The 19,549-nt window shown below is 42.3% G+C and overlaps 1 protein-coding gene across 7 annotated transcripts in view; it reads right to left on the bottom strand.

The window, feature by feature from the left end:
• Ep400 (E1A binding protein p400) overlaps nt 1-19,549 on the bottom strand; it is a 102,988-nt gene that overhangs the window by 42,266 nt on the left and 41,173 nt on the right. For 4 of the 7 annotated variants that reach the window (XM_041648224.1, XM_041648225.1, XM_041648230.1 and 1 more), the window contains 10 exons: nt 18,972-19,162; nt 18,609-18,786; nt 14,782-14,918; nt 12,699-12,868; nt 12,001-12,175; nt 11,758-11,894; nt 8,652-8,838; nt 4,155-4,321; nt 2,696-2,865; nt 1,531-1,773 (listed from right to left, as the gene is read on the bottom strand). In XM_041648224.1, the coding sequence (XP_041504158.1) occupies nt 1,531-1,773; nt 2,696-2,865; nt 4,155-4,321; nt 8,652-8,838; nt 11,758-11,894; nt 12,001-12,175; nt 12,699-12,868; nt 14,782-14,918; nt 18,609-18,786; nt 18,972-19,162 (1,755 nt within the window). The remainder of the gene's footprint in view (nt 1-1,530; nt 1,774-2,695; nt 2,866-4,154; nt 4,322-8,651; nt 8,839-11,757; nt 11,895-12,000; nt 12,176-12,698; nt 12,869-14,781; nt 14,919-18,608; nt 18,787-18,971; nt 19,163-19,549) is intronic. The other 3 variants (XM_041648227.1, XM_041648228.1, XM_041648229.1) reach the window with 1 other exon arrangement.

Genomic DNA, 19,549 nt, shown 5'->3' with positions numbered 1-19,549 from the left:
CTTTCTATATATAATGATTGCCTATACTATGCTCAAGTGTTTTCAAAAAACTAGTTAGGTATTGCTTTCTATCATTTTAAAAAAAAGTTATTTTAAGACAAAAGAAAAATACTATTAAATATCAGACTTTAGTGGTTAATCTACTTAATCACAACTGGTAAGGACTTTTAGTATCAACTCATCAAACTATTAAGGAAACTTTTACTTTTCTCTACAAGTAATAAAAGGAGAAAACCAGTAAATATAAAATATATCAGAGGTCTATTTGTATTAAATTGGAAAATCTTCAGAGGACTTACAAAATTTGAAAAAGTACGTGTCCAGCAAATAAGATCGTATCATCAACATAAAACAACAAATTTTAATTGCACATGCTTCTAAGTCTAGGAAAGCTTAAGTAAGTAAGTCAGATATAAAACTCTTAAGTTTACACTAATTCAATTGAGCTCAGAGAATTTGATATTTCAGAGCAAATGATCAGAAACTTAAAGGTTTTATCCAACAAATGCTATCCAAGTTCAAATGCTCCTCTCCCAAGAAAACCCATGTCAGGGTTAGTATAAAAGTACCATAAGGAGAACAGTTAGTAAAAGACTACCAAACTACCTGAAGATGCCTTGCACACAAAATAACTGTGTACAAGGAAGGGGAAATGAGAATCAGAGATAGATGTACACACAGACACGTAAATCTCCCATCAGCACTCTTAGATAGGTAAAGCCAGTTGAAACACTCATTCCACACACTACATGTAAGGCCTCCCATACTAATGTAACTCTCATTACCTACAGAAACATGAGGTACACGCAGCTTTCTCCTTTCATGTGACTGTCTAGGGCAACCACTCCTCACTGCTGGCCAGAGAAGAGATTCCCAGTCTTTCCTGAGGCTTTTCCCTCCCTTCCCAGTTTTCCAAAAAGGCCTCAATGTGACTCTGCTACATTATAAATAAGAAACATTTTATGATCTATAATACTTTAAGTTGGCATAATTCCCATATAGGCTGGATACTGGTCTATAGAAGATCTGGAAATCTGCCAATCCCATTGCTGGCAGTACAAAATTCTTAGTTAAGAAAAAATTAGTTAACAATTAGCTGTTTTAGTCACTGAATTGTTGAGAAATGTCTCTGTTGAGGAAGAATTCGTGCCAAGTTTAAACTTGGAAACATGTGAGAACCAAAAACTAGCAGTACCTAGACACCTAGAGCTAGTTCATGCAGTCTCACCACTTGTCCCCCAGTGGACCCCGGCACCGCGGGAAGAGAACTAAGGCTAAGGCTAAATGAAGGGGCTAGCCCTGAACACCAGTGCAGCACAGGAGGAGAAGAGTAGAACAGAGCAGGGCCCTGGACAATGACCTCTGGCAAGGCCCCACCATGACAGGCATCACGTGACAGGCATCACGCTCCAGGCCTGGATTGAGGGACAGACAGAGGCAGTGGACAGCAAAGGCTCTTCAGACATCCCGTGTTCCTGACACACTGCTCCAAGGCAGTGAGATCAGACTCTGGACAGTAAGGCCACTTACTGGGCAAGCGGGCCTGTGCCTGCGAGGTAAGCACCAGCCGCTGGGGCGGTGCACTCTGCCCGGCCACCAGCGAGGGGGCCTGGGGCGGGGGCAGGGGTGGGCCTGGGGTGGAGGCCTGGACAGCGGTCTGAGCCCGCAGTTTCGAAGGATGGGCTGGGCCTGTTGCTGTGCTGGAGGTCGAGGTGGGTTGGTGTCGAGGCGCACCGACGGAAGCCTGAGAGTTCTGAAACGGGGCTGCTGCTGCTGCAATCAATAAGGTTGTTTTGTGCAAAGCTGTTAGAGGTTCTTCATAACACGCAGTATTTTACAACCGAATGTTAAGGAAATTACATAAACATTATTTCACAGTTTCTCAAATGAGAAGCCCACTCTTAGGAAACAAAAAAGGAGGAGCTTGTACAGTCCTTGGGTTAAGAGAAACTTAAGGCTCTGTCTGTTGTCAATCACTAAAGCTCCCTGTAAGCTGACAGAACACACAGGGCAAACACCTTGAACTAAACAGGGCTGTCAAATGCTCTCAGCTATTAGGAAGCACGGCAAACACACAGAAGCACCCTCTCTCTGCACTACAGAAACCTTTGCACTGCTGTTTTCAGATGAGGCTAAGACCACTTCTAGGACTTTCCCTGTCCCCTTACCAAGGAAACTAAAACAATAGCACCAAATGCAACAGGAAGATTCAGAACTTTCCTGAACAACCTTGACATACTTTAAGAGAACACTTTGTAGAGGTTGCCCACCTGCTCAGCTAAGGTGAACTTTCTTCTATAGGGAAAACCCAGAACAGAAAACAAATCTCTACAACCAGGCACAGTGTTGCATGCCTGTAAATCCCAGTATTCAGGGGACTGGAAGCAGAGAGATTGTGAATTCTAGACTATCCTGGGCTACATAGTAAGAGCCTGTCTCAAAAAAAAAGAAAGAAGAGAAAAGAAAAAAGGGAGGGAGGGAAGGAGGGAGGGAGGGAGGGAGGGAGGGAGGGAGGGAGGAAGGGAGGGAGGGAGGGAAAGTCTTCAATTCATCAGGATCTGTAGGTGGCACTTTCACAGGCCCTTGGAGGTTTCCAGGCCCTACAGCAGTGGCTATAACACTCAGTAGGCCAGGAACAGGGTGGCAGGAACTTTCCCACAGTCTTCTATAAAAGAGAGCTGATTATGTAAGATACCTTTTGCATCTGGGTTGGCAGAAAAAGTAGCAATCGGTGGCCGTCCTCGAACCTGGCCCTGTGGGGCAGCAGTGGCTGCATTGGCGGTTGCCATCCGAGGTGGATGTGTGCTGGGGAATGCCACGGTACGACCCTCGGGCTTCTGGCCATACTGCACAGGCTGAAATAACCTAGATGCCCATTGGCCCAAGCAGAAGACACAAACATCACCACATCGCAGATAGCATGGGTTCTAGAGGACTGCCCCTAAGAGACCAGCTGGGAAGGCAAGTTAAAGAGGCATAGAGCAGGAACAAGGTAGCTCCAAATAACAGTTGGCAAGAAGCTTGTGTCCAACATGTGGAACCACTGACAAACTCTGGACTCAAAGGTCAACATCTCAATCAGTAATATAAGAATACTGTTTAATCTCAACTATTAGGAATATGTCGAAGTATGTAAAGAGAAAAACACCTCTGGCATATAACATCTAACTACAGTTTAAAGCAACAGCAATCAAATTCTCTACTAGTACATGTGACAAGACAGCTTATGAAATGGACAGAAATAACAGGAGCTGGAAAGGTACACAAAGTGCCCAACTAAGCAGCTGATTCTAGTTTGATCATAGAGGTAAGAGTTCTCTGACCTAGAAAATGGAAGGACAAACAAGAAGCCAGTCATAGAAACCTTTTAACAAAGCCCAGGTAAGTACAAGTAGAAGGCCTTGTCTGTAATGGCTATAGGCTTCCTATATGGGTCTGTCAGGCTTGAGCTGAACTGCTAAGGATGGCAAGCAGATCACAGTCCCAAGGAAGTCTGAAAATGAACTTGAAAATGGGTTTCTGATCTGTACAAATGTCCTCTTTATTTCTAAAATAATAAATATTTTCTTGTTTTCCTTTTTCACCCAGGCACAGGATTTTGCTTCCTTTTCACCACTGGGTTTGGTCTGTTCAGAAGCATTTACATCCTGATTTCATCACTTACCTCTCCCTGCCTCATGACCTCTCTCACTCCAAATCATCATTTATATTGTAGTATCACTTGTAAGAGTCTTACAAGTCTCTTACAAGCCCCATGTCTGCCCTTGTTCTGGCCCATAAACATACTCTATACTCTTCCCAATCAGTCGTCTGACCTTGCCATGACAGACACTGACTAGTCAGACAGCAGACTGTTCTCAGCCCTATCATTTCCCCAAATCCTAAAGTTTACTCTATTAAACATAAACAAGAGAAGTGACTCTCAGGATTTACTGCCTCTATTTGAGTATCTTGTTAATGTAGTTGTGTTCACTGAAACCAGGGACATATGAGACATTCTCAAGAGCACAGCTTTTCTCATCACCACTGACTAAGGTAAGCTAGAGGAAGGGATTGCTTATGGTCCAGGCACTTGATCTTTCAACAAGCAGAACATCCTTGGAATAGTGAACATGACAGATGAACCACATGCTGCTTCTAACCAATCCACGTACCTGCTGGCCTTGAGCTTCATGGCTGCTGGCCGGGCTGTCGGAGGTGGTGAAGCAAAGACTTCCTCCATGAGTTTTCGAGTCACCTTTTTCTTACACAGTAATTCAGCCTCATAGCGAGCAATTTTATTTTCTAGCCCAATGAGATCAAATATAGAAAGATCGGTTTCCTAAGGAGAAATGAAAAAAAAAAAGAAAGAAACATTCTGTAATAGGTGGCAGATGAAAATATCTGACCAAGAGTCAAGACCTGTTACAAGGTAAGAGTCAGTTGAGGAAGCTATTTCACATGGTAAGCCAAGCTGTCTCATGCTTGGGCTAGGTAAGATCACATCTCCTCAGAGGGCCAGATTTCCTTTTCATAATGGGACAACAGCTGTTTTTTCTTTCCCCAGTGTCATATGAACAAAGATATTGAGAGACAACCTGGAACTGCAGAGGAACATATGCAACCACTCATAACCTGAATAGTCTGGAGACAAACAGCAGTCTTCCCCAGGAGGGCAAGCGTAGCTCCATTTGCTGATCAGTGTGTGGAGCAACTCCTGTAAGGCTACTGTAAAGGCTACTCAGTGCTAGACAGAGTGGAACCAATCAGACTGAAGTGGGAGTCCCCTCTGTATGCTGTGATTACCATTAATGAATAAAGAAACTGCTTGGGACCTATAGCAGGGCAGAACTTAGCTAGGCAGGGAAAACTAAACTGAATGCTGGGAGGAAGAAGGCAGAGAGAGGGAGAGGCCATGTAGCCCCACCAGAGACAGACGCCAAAACTTTACCCAGTAAACCACAGCCCCGTGGTGATACACAGATTAATAGAAAGGGCTAAATTAATATGTAAGAGTTAGCCAATAAGAAGCCAACCAGTGATTTAAATAATATAGTTTCTGTGTGATTATTTTGGGGCTGAGCAGCCTAGAACTAACAAGTGGTCCCCCCACAACAAATTGGTGCGCCAATGTGGGTAACTACATCCACATAAAAACCTGAGAAAACCTGGAAAGGAATTCTAGACCCTAAAAAACAAAGTTTAGCCACATTTATTTTCCCAAAAGGGCTTTGCTTGTTGGTGGCATGCTGTGGCTCCTTTAAGAGAGGTTTTCCTGATTCAGTGGTAGCAGAAAAAAGCCACACCATTATGAAATGCAGGCTTTCTGGGCTGTGCTGCCAGCGTGACCTCTGGCTCTTTCAGAAGGCCAAGCATTTAAATGGGGTTTGTGAACAGAGTACTACAACTTGCTTAATGGCAACATAGACTGGCTGTGTACCTAAAAATGGGGCTGTGAGCATGGCTCTCAGAGGTAGCAAACAGCTCCACCATGCTGGGCTGGGTGAAGTAAACAGACAGTGCCGTAATTCCCCTAGTAATGGTGCTGCTTACGTTCATAAGAAGGGTTTAGCATTTTAAGAAACACTTCTGGTAAAAAAGTAATTACAGATACACAATAAAGACAAATTCAGATGAAAAAGACCTCTAAATTAGAAACTAGAAACAGTGTGTTTTTAAAATGTACATAAGCCTGGGAGAGAGAAGAAAAAGAGTATAGAGAGTTATAAAAAGAAGTAAATGGTTGGGCTGGAGAGATGACTCAGAGGTTAAGAGCACTGGCTGATCTTCTGGAGGTCCTGAGTTCAATTCCCAGCAACCACATGGTGGCTCACAACCATCTGTAATGAGATCTGGTGCCCTCTTCTGGCCTGCAGGCATACAAGGAGGCTGAACACTGTGTACACAATAAATAAATAAATCTCTAAAAAAAAAAAAAAAAGTAAATGGTTTATAAAAAAATATAAAAAAGCCTTTAAAGAGACAGAGTACAGTCATAGATTAAAGGAATAAAGATAATAAAATAAATATTAAACTTGCAGAAAAAGTAATAGAGTAATAAAAATAAGCCACATAAAGATGGAATGTACATAGAAGGTCTGGATTATGTATTGTGTTTTCTCTGAATTTTTGACTGTGAAGGAGCTAAGTAATCAAAGTATATACTTTAAACGTCTCTTGTCTTCAAAATTTGGGTCCAAGAATATGTTGCTTTGGAAAAGCGGTTCTCCCTTTGTTTCCACGGAGGATGAGAACCTGTGGAATACTTCCAGACTGGTGTGGTTTGATGCACCAAGATCCCCTGAAAAGTCGCCATGAACACCCCCAAAAATTATTTGGGCAGCAAAAAGCAGGTAGCAGTAAGGAAAGAACTATGTATCCCATATACCCAAATATTGTTTATAAATGTTTGTTTACATTTAAAGGAGGATATGCTATAGAGATTTACACTGGCATGACTCTTGGTTTGTTGATACAAATTTAAGGTCAATTTTGTGTTATATATATACATACACATACATATATATATATTTCTGCTCTTGATTAGAAATATAGGTTAGTAGATAATCATGTATAATAATCAAACTTGTAGTCATGTTAGATTTTCTAGATGTACAGAGATATATTTCAGATGGATAAGCACTCTTCAAACCTTTCAGAGACTACAGAATATGGCATTTAAAATGTTTTAAAATTTAGAACTTTTCATGACAATGAGACACATCTGCTCCTGCTTCAAGAGGAAGATGGGCATCAAAGAGGCTACTCATAGAGTTTGCTAGCCATTTGGGCAAGTAACTGCCCTTGCCTAGACTGCTTGAAGGTATGCTGTGTGAACTAACATGCAGGACCCACAGAAAAATGACTGCTGAAGTTTCCTAAAGGTGAGACAGTCCTTCAGGGTTCCTGCTTCATGACATTCTGCCAGGCATTCTGCAGGACATGAAGAAAGTGACTGACAAACTGTCAATATAGGCAGAACTGTCTTTGAAATTTCCCGCTTCATGGAAAAGTCTGTCACGTTAGAGGCTGAAGATAGATGCCCCAACAATACAGAAGAACTTTGGGTGACTGTTCACACAGCAAGATGTCTCTGTCAATTCTAGAGTTTTGGAAGTTGCTTGCAATGCACTTCCTGTTTGCTTAAATAATATTATATCCTTCTAGAGTCTTTGATGGAGTTGAAGAATTTATAGTTACACTTTCCCTTAGTTGTGATAAAAGATAAAGTAACTATAAATACTGTAACTGTAATTCTTGCTTGATACCTGTTTCGTTATATGTAATTTTACTATGTTAAAGTTAAAACCTTCCTTTTTATTTAAACAGAAAAGGGGAGATGATGTGGGAGTTCCCTCTGTATGCTGTAATTACCATTAATGAATAAAGAAACTGCTTTGAACCTATAGCAGGGCAGAATTTAGCTAGGCGGAGAAAACTAAACTGAATGCTAGGAGGAAGAAAGCAGAGAGAGGGAGAAGCCATGTTGTCCTGCCGGAGAGAGATGCCAATTTTCATAAGCCACAGTCACGTGGCCATACACAGATTAACAGAAATGGGTTAAATAAGTATGTAAGAGTTAGCCAATAAGAAGCTATAGCTAATGGGCCAACCAGTGATTTAAATAATATAGTTTCTGTGTGATTACTTTGGGGCTGAGCAGCTGAGAACTAACAAGATTTATGGTCCTGACAAGAGCAAGTATCCCGCTTTCCGTGGCACCACTAATATGTATTTCTTGGAATTTAAGATAACAAGAAAGCAGCAATACATTGAAGAGGATGAATGACAAACAAAAAGAGGGTCATGGAAACCCTCACATTGCTAGGGCAAATCAAGTGGTTCAGCTGGCAGTTCCTTTTTTTTTAATATTTATTTATTTATTATGTATACAATATTTTCTGCCTGTGTATATGCCTGCAGGCCACAAGAGGGCACCCAACCCCATTACAGATGGTTGTGAGCCACCATGTGGTTGCTGGGAATTGAACTCAGGACCCTTGGAAGAGCAGACAATGTTCTTAACCTCTGAGCCATCTCTCCAGCCCCCAAGCTGGCAGCTCTTTAAAGAAGTAGACGGAAAAGCTATGTAAGCCAGGAGTCCGGCCTGAAGTGGACTCACAAGAACAATGAAATCCAAACTATAGGAATGTTCTCATCAGCAATACTAATAGCAAGAAGTGAAAATTGCCTAATGAAAGAACAAACAAAATGTGGCCTTTCACAACAGAATGCTACCCAGCCCTTAAAGGGAACGGCATCCTGACGTACTGCAATGAGGATGAACCTTGAAAATACTCTAAGTGTGAAAGAATCCAGATAAAATTCTGTGAGCTATGCAAAGCCAGATAAGCCCACAGACAGAAACGAGACAGAAAGAGCTAGGACAGTGGTTCTCAACCTGTGTGCATCCTCAACAACCCTCTCACAGATGTCACCTAAGACCATTGGAAAACACAGATATTTACATTACGATTCATAACAGTAGCAAAATTACAGTTATGAAGTAGCAACAAAAATAATTTTATGGTTGGGGGTCACAACTTGAGACACTGTACATTAGTAAGGTTGAGAGAAGAAGAGTTGGAAAGAAATCAATATAACCATGTGGATTTTATCTAGAAAGTAAGTACTAGAAGTCCTGTGCTACTTTTCTAAATCCCCTCTCTTACCTTCCAGAACTCTCTCTCCAGAACTCTGAGAATTAGAGAGGCTGACCGATACTGCAGAGAGCCTGCTGCATAGGAGGAGCCTGGTACCCGTGGCTCTACCAGCCCAGGATGGTTACAGATCCGCTGTAGCCGTGTCAAAACACTCAAGACACTGACAAAGTGTCCACTCTTCAGAGCTTCCTGGGTCCTGCTCATAGAGAAGAGGCAAGAGTTCAGTGTCAAGGGCAAATGTATGTTCATCGTTCAGTCTCATCATCAGTTACTTCCTTAATTTCAGAAACATAGGAACTAACAAGATTTCCCAAGACAGTGAATTAGTCATATTGCACATTCAAGTCTACATTCCTACACAGGTCTCTACTAATTCACTCCAGAGATCCAGAGACAAAGGGTTAGTACAAGCCAAATCTCAAGGAAGACTGTTCCTTTGTAAAAGGACCATCTTTCAATAATATCACGATCACTTATCCTGAGGAGTAGAAGCACTCAAGGTATGGATTGACATGTAAAAAGAACCAGTTAAGTCAGAAGGTGGGATCAGAATACCCCAGAAAGCACATCCCCTGGTCCTACAAGGAGAGTGCACAGATGAGATGGTAAGCAGGCTTCAAGCCAAGCCCTGCTGTAGTATCAGAGATCCACAAGGCACACCAGGATCAGGGAACTGCAGTATGGAATAAAGCTCTTGAACGAGGAAGGGGGCTCCCAAGTCAGGTAATGAAGAATGGCATCTGGAGAGCTTGAGAGAGGGATGTAGAACCACAGTGAGATGCCTGCAGGCTCCAAACCCAAGCAACTTATCAAAAAGGTGCCTAGAAAGAACTGGGCTCAGGAAGTAGCCTGAGCTCCTCGTGAGAAGTGCCAGTCTTAGTTACTCGGGAACAACTTAGGTATACAACAGAGAACAGTGGGAATCCTGAGAAACATTGCCAAAAGGAAATTTCACAGTAAACCTAACTTGGACAACAGGAAAGCCAGACACAGCCAGCCCTGAGTCCTGTGATAAAAGTCTCTGCACAGTGCTAGGCACAAAACCAGAATAATAAACAAGACAGACTATTCATCTAGCTTAAAAGAATAAATAGAAGTGGAATGTGATATTTTAAAACAGTTGCCAAGTTTGGCTTCGAGTGGGCTAAGACTGGGATCTACTTCCCTGAGTCTAAGAATGATATATGCTTCCAGAGAAAGGGCAGGTGTGTGTGTGTGTGTTGGGGGGGGGGGGAGGGCGTATGTACAGACAGGAGCAGAAATGAAGCTGCCTCAGAAAACCAGAAGCCACAAGAGAACCTGAATGTGTCTGATTTAGTGTTTCTATGCATCTGGACAGTGTAATATAGAAATGAGGGCCCTACCTCAGGTTTTTGTCTGGCCGTCTAAGCACCTAATTGTATCTAGAAACCTGGTTCCCCATTGCAAAAAATGGGACCAAGATGCACAAAGGCTTAACACACTAGCCCTTGAATTGTGGCTCACAGAGGAGGAAGGAAACATGGAAAAGTCTCACTGTTATCCTCTTCAGAGCAGGTGTCACAGAACCAGAAAAAGATCATTTAGACAGCTGTTCTAGATCCAATGCTATGACCTCTGACATTTTCACAAAAGATGACATCACTCCCAAACACAAGCACCTCACTATCCAGCTGGAAAAGTCACATATCAACCTAAATTCCCTGAACAATGATTTGTTAGAACTCCTAATGGAGGGCAATCTAAGTCATTTAAGGATAACTGAGACATATTTCTCCTGCCTGCTGGCACCTGACCTCCAGAGAAGCTCCCCACTTCCCACAAAATTACCTCTCACTAGCTAGAACTAGTGTATCACTAAGGTCAAAAAAAGAAAATGTCAATATCTTGCTGAAACATCAACATGGCCAAGTATTTTCTGCTCAAGTAGCTTACAGTGTTTGGAGGGTTGATACAGTGAGTACTTTGAGCGAGCATTCCCTGCTCCTCTTCAGCATTAGATGATAAGCTGAGTGTCTCATTACTAATTCAGCTTGGCGAAGACTTCCTGGGAAACAGCCTATAAATGAGCAGCCATTCACTTTTATACTCGGTCCCAAGATTTCCAGTAAGCCTTTTAAATATGGTGCAGCAATGCCAAATCATTTCTTGAAGGCATCAAGGAAGCCACAGGCTACTCCAAGAACTTTAGACAGTTATTACTTTTTCGTAGAGACTCACATATACCCTGTGCTCAGCAAACAAAAAGTGGCAGGAGGCTGACCAGGTTCTACGTGTCCATCATGAATGGGCCTTGTGCCCCACTGCCTTCCTGGTACAGCCTACACCCAAAGCTGTCTTGTATGCACTTGCCTTAGCTAAGGCCTCCATCTACAGCTAAGGCAAGTGCATACAAGACAGCTTTGAGTATGCCTTAACCACAGCACCATGTTCCTACCCAGAGTGGGAAACCTGTGAGCCAGGTGAGTGAGACTAGCCTAATGGATATGGACTAGGTCCACAGATGAGACCTATCATATGAGGTCACAGTAAAAACACATGTAGCTCTTCTCAGCTGTTTTGAGTTGAAAGAGTACTATTTAAGTCCTGAAAACTCCAAGTCTAAAATTAAAATCCGTTTGAACTTTATTTCCACAGTTCTTGAATTTGTTTTAGACATAAGACACCAGAGAGCACAAAAGAATCAAAGCAGCCATGGAGAGGATTCAGAGGATAAAAGTTGAGCCCACTAAATGACATTTAGGGCTACCAGGCAAGAGTTGGGAGACGACCTATTCAGGTCACAGGATTCTGTAACATGACATGGAAACTATGCCCTGGTTACCTTCCAGAAAGACCATACTGACCCGGTAGAGCAGTAGCTACTTTTAAAGAGTAAGCTGGTCAACCAGTTGAGTTCACACTGACCACCAAAGCTTATGTAACGAGCAGCAGGCAGCAGAACAGACATCAAGCTACACAAATGGCAGATGTGAAGATAAAACGTATCTAAAGGCAGAATAAGCAAGAATGTTAAGAGGGGATGTTCTGGAGACGGCAGAGCTCCTGGTTGACTCAATTATAGGCATACTCACTGAAGCAACAGGGTGCATCTGCTTTTCATTGCTGAGGGGCAGGTGGGCAAAGCAGCACTTACCTAGGCTGTAGGATGACATCCTCATATAAGGCCTTCTGCCGACTGGAAAGGCGGCACTTCAGAACATGCTCATACTTCCTGGTCAGCTGTTTCTCCACATCTCTCTTTGTTCTCCTCAAAATAAATGGCTGTGTGACCTGAAGAAAATAACAACCATTTTCTCCCCAAATAATGCCATGGTATATTTAGCAGAAGGCAAATATGCTTTAAATGAGTCAGCTGCAGTCACCAAAGCAAACATACCCTGTGTAATCTTATGACCATTTTGTGATAGTAATCCTGGTTTTCCTCATTGGGAGCTTTCAGGGGGAAGCTCAGGTAAGGCCTGGAGATTCCAGGAATGAGAAAGTGTACCATGGTCCAGAGCTCCAGGAAAGTGTTATGCAGAGGCACGTCGATCAGAAGCAGGCGCTGCTGGCTACAAACAAAACGGAACAATGTTTGAACTCTGAAACACACAAGGAGGCTACATAACTCTTCTCCTTGGCAATGTGTGGAGGAAAGTGAAGACAGCAACTATACATATGCCTTCAAGAATGGACAGGCACAGTAGGACACACAGCACTTGGAGAAAGGGGTGGAATCAGAGGCAGGCAGACTTCTAAATACAAAGGCTAGCCTGGTTTACATACAGAGTCCAGGCTAGCCACAACTTTATAGTAAGACCCTGTCTCAAAAGAAAAGGACTGACAAAGGAACTCTGTCTCAGGTCCAACATGCTATGACAAAGAAATTAATTTACTAAATTAATTACTTAATTTACTAAATTACTAATTTACTAAATTAATTAATTACTAAATTAATTTACTAAATTAATTTAGTAATTAATTAATTAACTAAATTAATATATGTATACAATGATTCAAGTTTAAGAATCTTTAGGTAAGAACAAAGAACACTTGGAGATTTGGAAAGGACAGAACACTTGAGTGAGGTCAGACCTCTGCAGCTTGAAGATGGCTTCCCAGTGCCGCTCAGTCATGCCCTTCACCCGCTGCATTTCATCAATGACAAGGCATTTCCAGTGCACCCTTGAGAAAGCAGTGTAGCCCCTGAAGAACTGCTTATAGGACGTGATGCAGATGTGGAAGCTGTTGGGCTCAGTCCACTCCTGCAATACAGAAAGAAGCCCCCTGTCTTCCCTGAAACCATCTGAAGAGCACTGCTGGGCAATCACTCAGACAAGCTACACACATCACCAGCAATCCGACCTATTCTTCATAACAACTACACAAGAAAAAGTTCAAGGCATTCGTATTCTTCTCTGTTCTTCTAGAACCTTTCAATGACAAATTAGGCTGCTTTAAAAGACATAGAAATTTTCACTGGGAAAACAGATTACCATAGACAATTCTGGTTTTTATAGTGTATAATCTAAACAAGGAAGGTAAGAAATGCAGATGTCTACATGGCAACTAACTGCAACAAGATATTTAAAGCAAGTGTAGAATGGAATATGGTCTAATGCATCCCCTCTAAAACTATGGTGAACTGGATTCCCACTGTGGCAATATTAAGAGTTGGACCTTCTCAGTCCCTAAGTATAAGTCAGAGCTTTATGGAAAGGTAGCAAAGATCCAAGTGAAACCATTCTGCATTTCTGCCTTCCCCCAAGTAAGCACACAACAAGAAAAGTGTCATCTTGGATGATGAAAACAAGCCCTTGACAGATGTCAAACCTATCTGAAACTTGGCCTTAAGACTTCCAATCTCTAGAACTTCAAGCAATACATTTCTGCTCTTTATAATTATCTTCTCTGTGGTGTTTTTTGGAGGAGGTTGTTTTGCTTTGTATTTTTAACAGCAGGAGAAAAAGACCAAGACAGATTGTAAAAGAGGAAATGTACCTAAAGACCCACCCTTAATAAATTTTACTTGACGTAGTGTCTTAATCCTGAGCCAAAATTTCAAATAATGGAAACTGATCTATACACACTCACTTGGGTCCTGGCACTATTAAGTATTAGGGGCCAAAGGAAACTTCTATCTGTCACAAATATTCCTGTGAATAATCCACAGAAACTATTAAGAACTCGGGAGAACTCACACACTCCATTAAGCTTGTGAAAATTAGCACAGTCTTGAGGCAGGAAGCACTGCACACTCTCTCCAGACAAGAACTCATTTCTGAACTATTTTCCTTACATTACTGGGAACTGAACTCAGTCCACACATGCCAAGAAAACACTCTACTACCTATGCAGCCCAGAGGGCAAATGGGGCCTAAAGTCTAAGCATCTTTCACCCAGGGAACTGGGTGTCCACCCTGTGTCCTCTATGTTTCTAAGGACTCAAATTCTAGAACCACATATATATCTGGTAGCTTACAAATAAATGTTATTGGGGTTGGAGAGATGGCTCAGAGGTTAAGAACACTGGCTACTTTTCTAGAGATCCTGAGTTCAATTTCCCAGCAACCACATGGTGGCTCACAACCATCTATAATAAGATCTAGTGCCCTCTTCTGGTCTGCAGTGCAGGTGTACAGGCAGGTAGAACACTGTATAGTAAACAAGTAAAAATGAAAAAAAATGTCAGTGATACAAATAATCACATTAAGCAGCATGTAAAGTACTCACATGGCTGAAGCAGGAAGATCGAATGGTTGAAGGCAGCCTGAGCTACATAAGGAGATTCTATGTTAAGAAAAATTAAGATGTCTAGCTTTATTTCAAGCTTAATTATTATTGTGGGACATGTGTGGGACATGTGTGAGATATGTCTGTGTAGGCATGTGTGCACCACAACACACATGTAGGGGTCAGAGGAGAACTTTATGGAGTTGGTTTTCTCTTTAAAACCTTGAGACAGCTTTTAATGATCAAAATTAGGTTGTCAGACTTGTACAGCAAGTTCTTTTATCTGTTGTGCCATCTCTTCAGCCACTGTATATCGTATTTAAAAGATGCTTAGCTAAGGGTGTTCACTGGCACACCTCTTGTCTAGAATATGTGAAACTTGGGCGGATCCCCAGCAATGCAAAATAAACTAAGAGAGAGGGTGGTAGAAGTTGGGTGGCAGTACCTGTCTCTTTGCTTTGAGTTCTCTGTGGCTGCCAACATAAGAAAGAGTTTTGAGGCCAGGACACCAGCGTTTCAACTCAAGTTCCCACTTGAGTATGTTACAACTCCTCATGACAACAAGATGAGGGCCCCAATTACCTATAAAATAAAATAAAAAGATATGTGAGATCCAGGTACCTAAAGCTGAGTTTGATTAGCTTATTAAGTATGTGGCCCATGGGGAAAAGCGAATACCAAGGAAACAAAAACTATCCTCCAGCATAGATACACTGCCCAGAATAGGGGCAGGTGCATCCCTGCTGCACTGTAACAGGGACAGGCTCTCCAGAAACAGTGATGAAAAGAACAGACAAAAAGAAAACCAGGATCCACTGACTATATGAACTTTTATCATGAGCCAGAGAAAAAAACTCTTGTCTGTTCCAGGTGTAGTGGTGCATGCCTTTAATCCCAGCAGAGGCAGGCAGAGTTTTATGAGTTCTAGGTCAGCCAAAACTGGACAGTGTGACCTTATCTTAAGAAACAAACTACTAACAACAAAAAAAGAACTTCTGTCTATGGCAAACAACAATCCAAAACAAGACAGCTCCTGACGTTGGACCTCAGACCCTGATTGAACCTTCCCAGTAGCAAATGACCTGCAATCCAGACAGACTCCTTAGGCACTTCGAGGTAGAGAAATATCCAACGGACCCAGTGATCAAACTTAGTCTGAAAACAGCATTTTACAAGTCAGAAGGTGTAACCCAGAAAACAAACTTCAATTTCTGTGTCATAAATGAAATGAATACAATTAAGGGTCAAAGACAGAAATAGCTGATTTAAAGTAATGCTACACTTCACCTATCTGTGGCCACTGCTGAAGCATCCCTGCTGATTCTGAAAAGAAAGTGTTCAAGAGAAAACCACCATTTCAACAGAAGTTTCAAAGAAAAAAAATCAGAAGTCAATAAACATTTTTGTCCTTTTGGTGGTTAGTGCTAAGGATCAAGGCAGGATCTATCTAAACAACAGGTCAGAGAGACAGCTCTTCCAGAGACCTAAGTTTGATTCCCAGCACATACAATCAGGCCGCTCCAGAAAGATCTAACGCCTCTGGCCTTGATAGGTACCCATACACAAACACACACACCTACACACAGAGACCAACATATACATAATTTAAAAATTAAAATTCAATCTTTAAACTCTAAACATACAACCTTACAAGTAAGGAAACATGACCAAACCCAAAATGGCTTTCTCTAGTAAAACAGGGTTAAAAACCTGGAGTGGGAGAGCACTGCTGTTCTTGCACAGGACCTAGGTTTGGTTCCCAGCACCCACAAGGCAGCTCATAGATGATTTTAACTCCAGTTCCAGGAGAGTCAATGCCTCTTCTGGCCTCTATGGGCACCAGGCATCCATGTGCTATATAGACATTCATATACGTAAAACATATAAAAAATTAGTAATGGGTAGAACTAAGCATGTGGAACACTAGAAAAGCCTTGCCTAGCACACACGAGGCCCTGAATTCAATCCCCAGCATGGAAGGAAGGAAGGAGGGAGGGAGGGAGGGAGGGAGGGAGGGAGGGAGGGAAGGAGGGAAGGAGGGAAGGAGGGAAGGGAGTTAGTTGGAAAGGTAGCTAAGAGGACACGCTGTTCTTGCAGAGAACCAGAGTTCAGTTCCTAGCTCCCATGTCAGGTGGCTCACAACCACCTGCAACTCCAGTTCCAAGGGATCCAACACTCTTTTCTGGTCTTCAAACACAGACAGAGACACATAACAATAAGTCTTTAAGAAGAAAAAAAGGCCCAGGTAATGGTGGCAAACACCTTTAATTCCAGCACTCGGAAGGTAGAAGCAGGAGAATCTCTGTGAGTTCGAGTCTAGTCTAGTCTACAGATTAATTCCAGTAAAGTCTCCTGTCTCGAAAACTTAAAAAAAAAAAAAAAAAAAAAAAAGGGCAGCCGGGCGGTGGAGGCACACACCTTTAATCCAAGCACTTCGGATGCAGAGGCAGGCAGATCTCTGAGTTTGAGGTCTTGAGGTCAGCCTGGTCTACAAACTGAGTTTCAGAACAGCCAAGGATACACAGAAACCCTGTCTCAAAAAGCAAACAAACAAAGAAAAATGGAGGGAGGGAGGGAGGGAGGGAGGGAGGGAGGGAAGATGAAAGGTGAGGGCCAGAGAGATAGATGGCTCAGAGGTTAGGAGCACTGGCTGCTCTTCCAGAGTTCCTGAATTCAATTCCCAATAACCATATGGTGGCTCACAACCATCCACAATGAGATGTGGTGTCCCCTTTGTACACCAGACTCCATATATCCTATCCCTTCTGACATCAGTAGCTGTTAGCAAAGTGGACAAGCCCTCCTAACCTAGGCCTGTAATGACACTATCCTCTGGCTGAAACAGTCACATGTGCACAAAGACTTCCACCCTCCTTCCATATGGACATTTACCACCTTTCCAACCGTACCTATCTACTGCACTATCTCTGAGTGTACCACTGCATTCCAGCCCCACACCCATGGCTCTAGTTCCCTGGTTCCCTCACATACAGTGTGATGGACTTCCTTGTCCTGCCTAAAACTCCTGCAGGTTCACCTACTCATTCCCCTCACAACTAACAATATGAACACTCCTACTTTAGAAAGACAATCACTTCTAACTACATAGTACCATAGTAAAACTCAAAATTTTAGTAACACACAGTTAATCATTGTCTTAAATGTTAACTGTGAAATTCGAGAAATAAAGAATTCATAAATTTTAATTTGCACACCATTCTAAGCATATTCTGAGAAATGGGGCAATCCCTTTGTCTATTCTATCCACACTGTACATGCCACCTGCTCAATAGCACCTGGTAGAAACACTGGTTATTAGATCCAGGGCTTGTTCAAGTGACACTTAGTAACAGTCCTAATGAGGAAGAATAGAGAAGCTGGCACTTTGAGCATGCCAAAAAAGACACTTTTATATGCTTACTTTCAGTTAAGTTCTGAACTTCAAATGAAACATAGTATGGTTCAGGATTTCAGCACCCACGGGGGTATTATCTAATGAACATGTCTCCTGAAGATAGCGTAGACTTGTAAATATAGTAAAACATTTAACACCCTTTCCCCTTAAACAATAAAAAAGGCAGAGTGCTTTTTGTCCCATCTTGAATTAACAATTATATATGTGCATCTACTTTAAAATACATTTAAGCCATGGTGATACCAGCTGGGCATGGTGGTACAAGCCTTTCATACCAGAACTTGAGGCAGAGACAAATGGTGAGGGCACTTGCCACTGAGCCTGTAGACCTGAATTCAATCTCTGGGTCCCACATAGTAGAAGCAGAGAACAGACTCTACAAGCTGTCCTCTGATCTTGACAAATGGCCGCATATAATATGGACATACACATAAAGAAAGAGAGGAGAGGGAGGGAGGATGGATGAATGGACTGATGGATGGACGGACTGTGGGCCTGAGAAGCAGCTTAGCAGTGAAGAGTGAAGAGCTCTTCCAAGGACCTGAATCTGGTTCTCAGTGCCCACATCACATGACTCACAACTACCTCTGCAATGTTCCCATGGGCAACAAAATCCACAGGGCATACATTCACACAGACAAACACACATAGACAAAAAGAAATAAGAATAAAAACTAATTATATAATTAAACTTTTTAATACAAAGGGCAAATAACAATAAAAACCCAATACAAGAATGATAAGTCAGGTCAATTTTTCCTGCAACATGGCAAGGACCTACTCTGAGCAGAAGAGACTGAAAAGGTCTTCTCCCTCAGATCCAACACTCTGCTGGTGGAAAACTGAGAGACTCTTACCTTCATTACAGGCAAGGTGAGCAAAGAAAGCAATGATCTGCACAGTTTTCCCGAGCCCAGCTTCATCAGCTAATATGCCATTGAGATTCTTCCGGTATAGCTTGGCCAACCAGTCAAGTCCTATCTTCTGATAGTCTCGGAGAGCACCATACAGCAAAGATGGAGCACTAAACTTCACCTACAGTGACAGACAGACCAGTTAAGGAATGACTAAGCAATTAGCACACCTTCTCAGAGCCTAAATCTAGAGGCTGTATAACACACCTATACAGTCCCTAATGATTTACAGAACAGAAGAACAGCAATTATCTTTTCTAGCAATTTTCTATGGAGCCTGTTGGGAGGCAGAAAAGATTTCCTCACCGCAGTTGTGACCCGGGCACTGCCCTTAGGGAGGACAGCTTCCGCCACAGCAGTAACTTCTGTGATGTCCTTGGTGTTAGATTTTCCAATGCTCATTCTCTCTGCAGCTTTAAACTGATCCATGATGAAGAGTGAGTCAATGAGAACTGAATCCCTCCGGCTCTCCCTGTCACCAGGACAGTCTTCCACATCTAGAAAAACAATGAAACAGAACTAGAACTGCTGTGGGTTTTAGGAGCCTAAACATAGAAAGAACGGGGTAGAGGGGAGGAACGAACGACAAGAAAGAATACAGAATAATTGATACATTTTTTTTCATTGCAATCCATTTTATACATCCACAATAACATGAATAATTCTTAGGAAACACCACAATCAACTATATCTGGGACTCAAAGCATAATCTGCCCCAACAGCCTGGTGGTCAGGAAATGTCTCTGTTGATTGGGAGCCAATAACATGGACAGACAAGAATCTGAGGTTTAATGATCTCCCTTCTACTACCATCAAAAAGAGGAAAAATTAGAAACATCACACAAGTTTGGAAACAAGGAAGAAGTCTTTGTATCTGACCCTAG

Source organism: Microtus oregoni, unplaced genomic scaffold (assembly GCF_018167655.1).
Source record: "Microtus oregoni isolate MIOR12 unplaced genomic scaffold, Mior012 000003F_ref0000135, whole genome shotgun sequence".
NCBI lineage: Eukaryota > Metazoa > Chordata > Mammalia > Rodentia > Cricetidae > Microtus > Microtus oregoni.
Note: the sequence above shows the minus strand (reverse complement) of the source record. Positions and strands in the feature narration are given on the sequence as shown.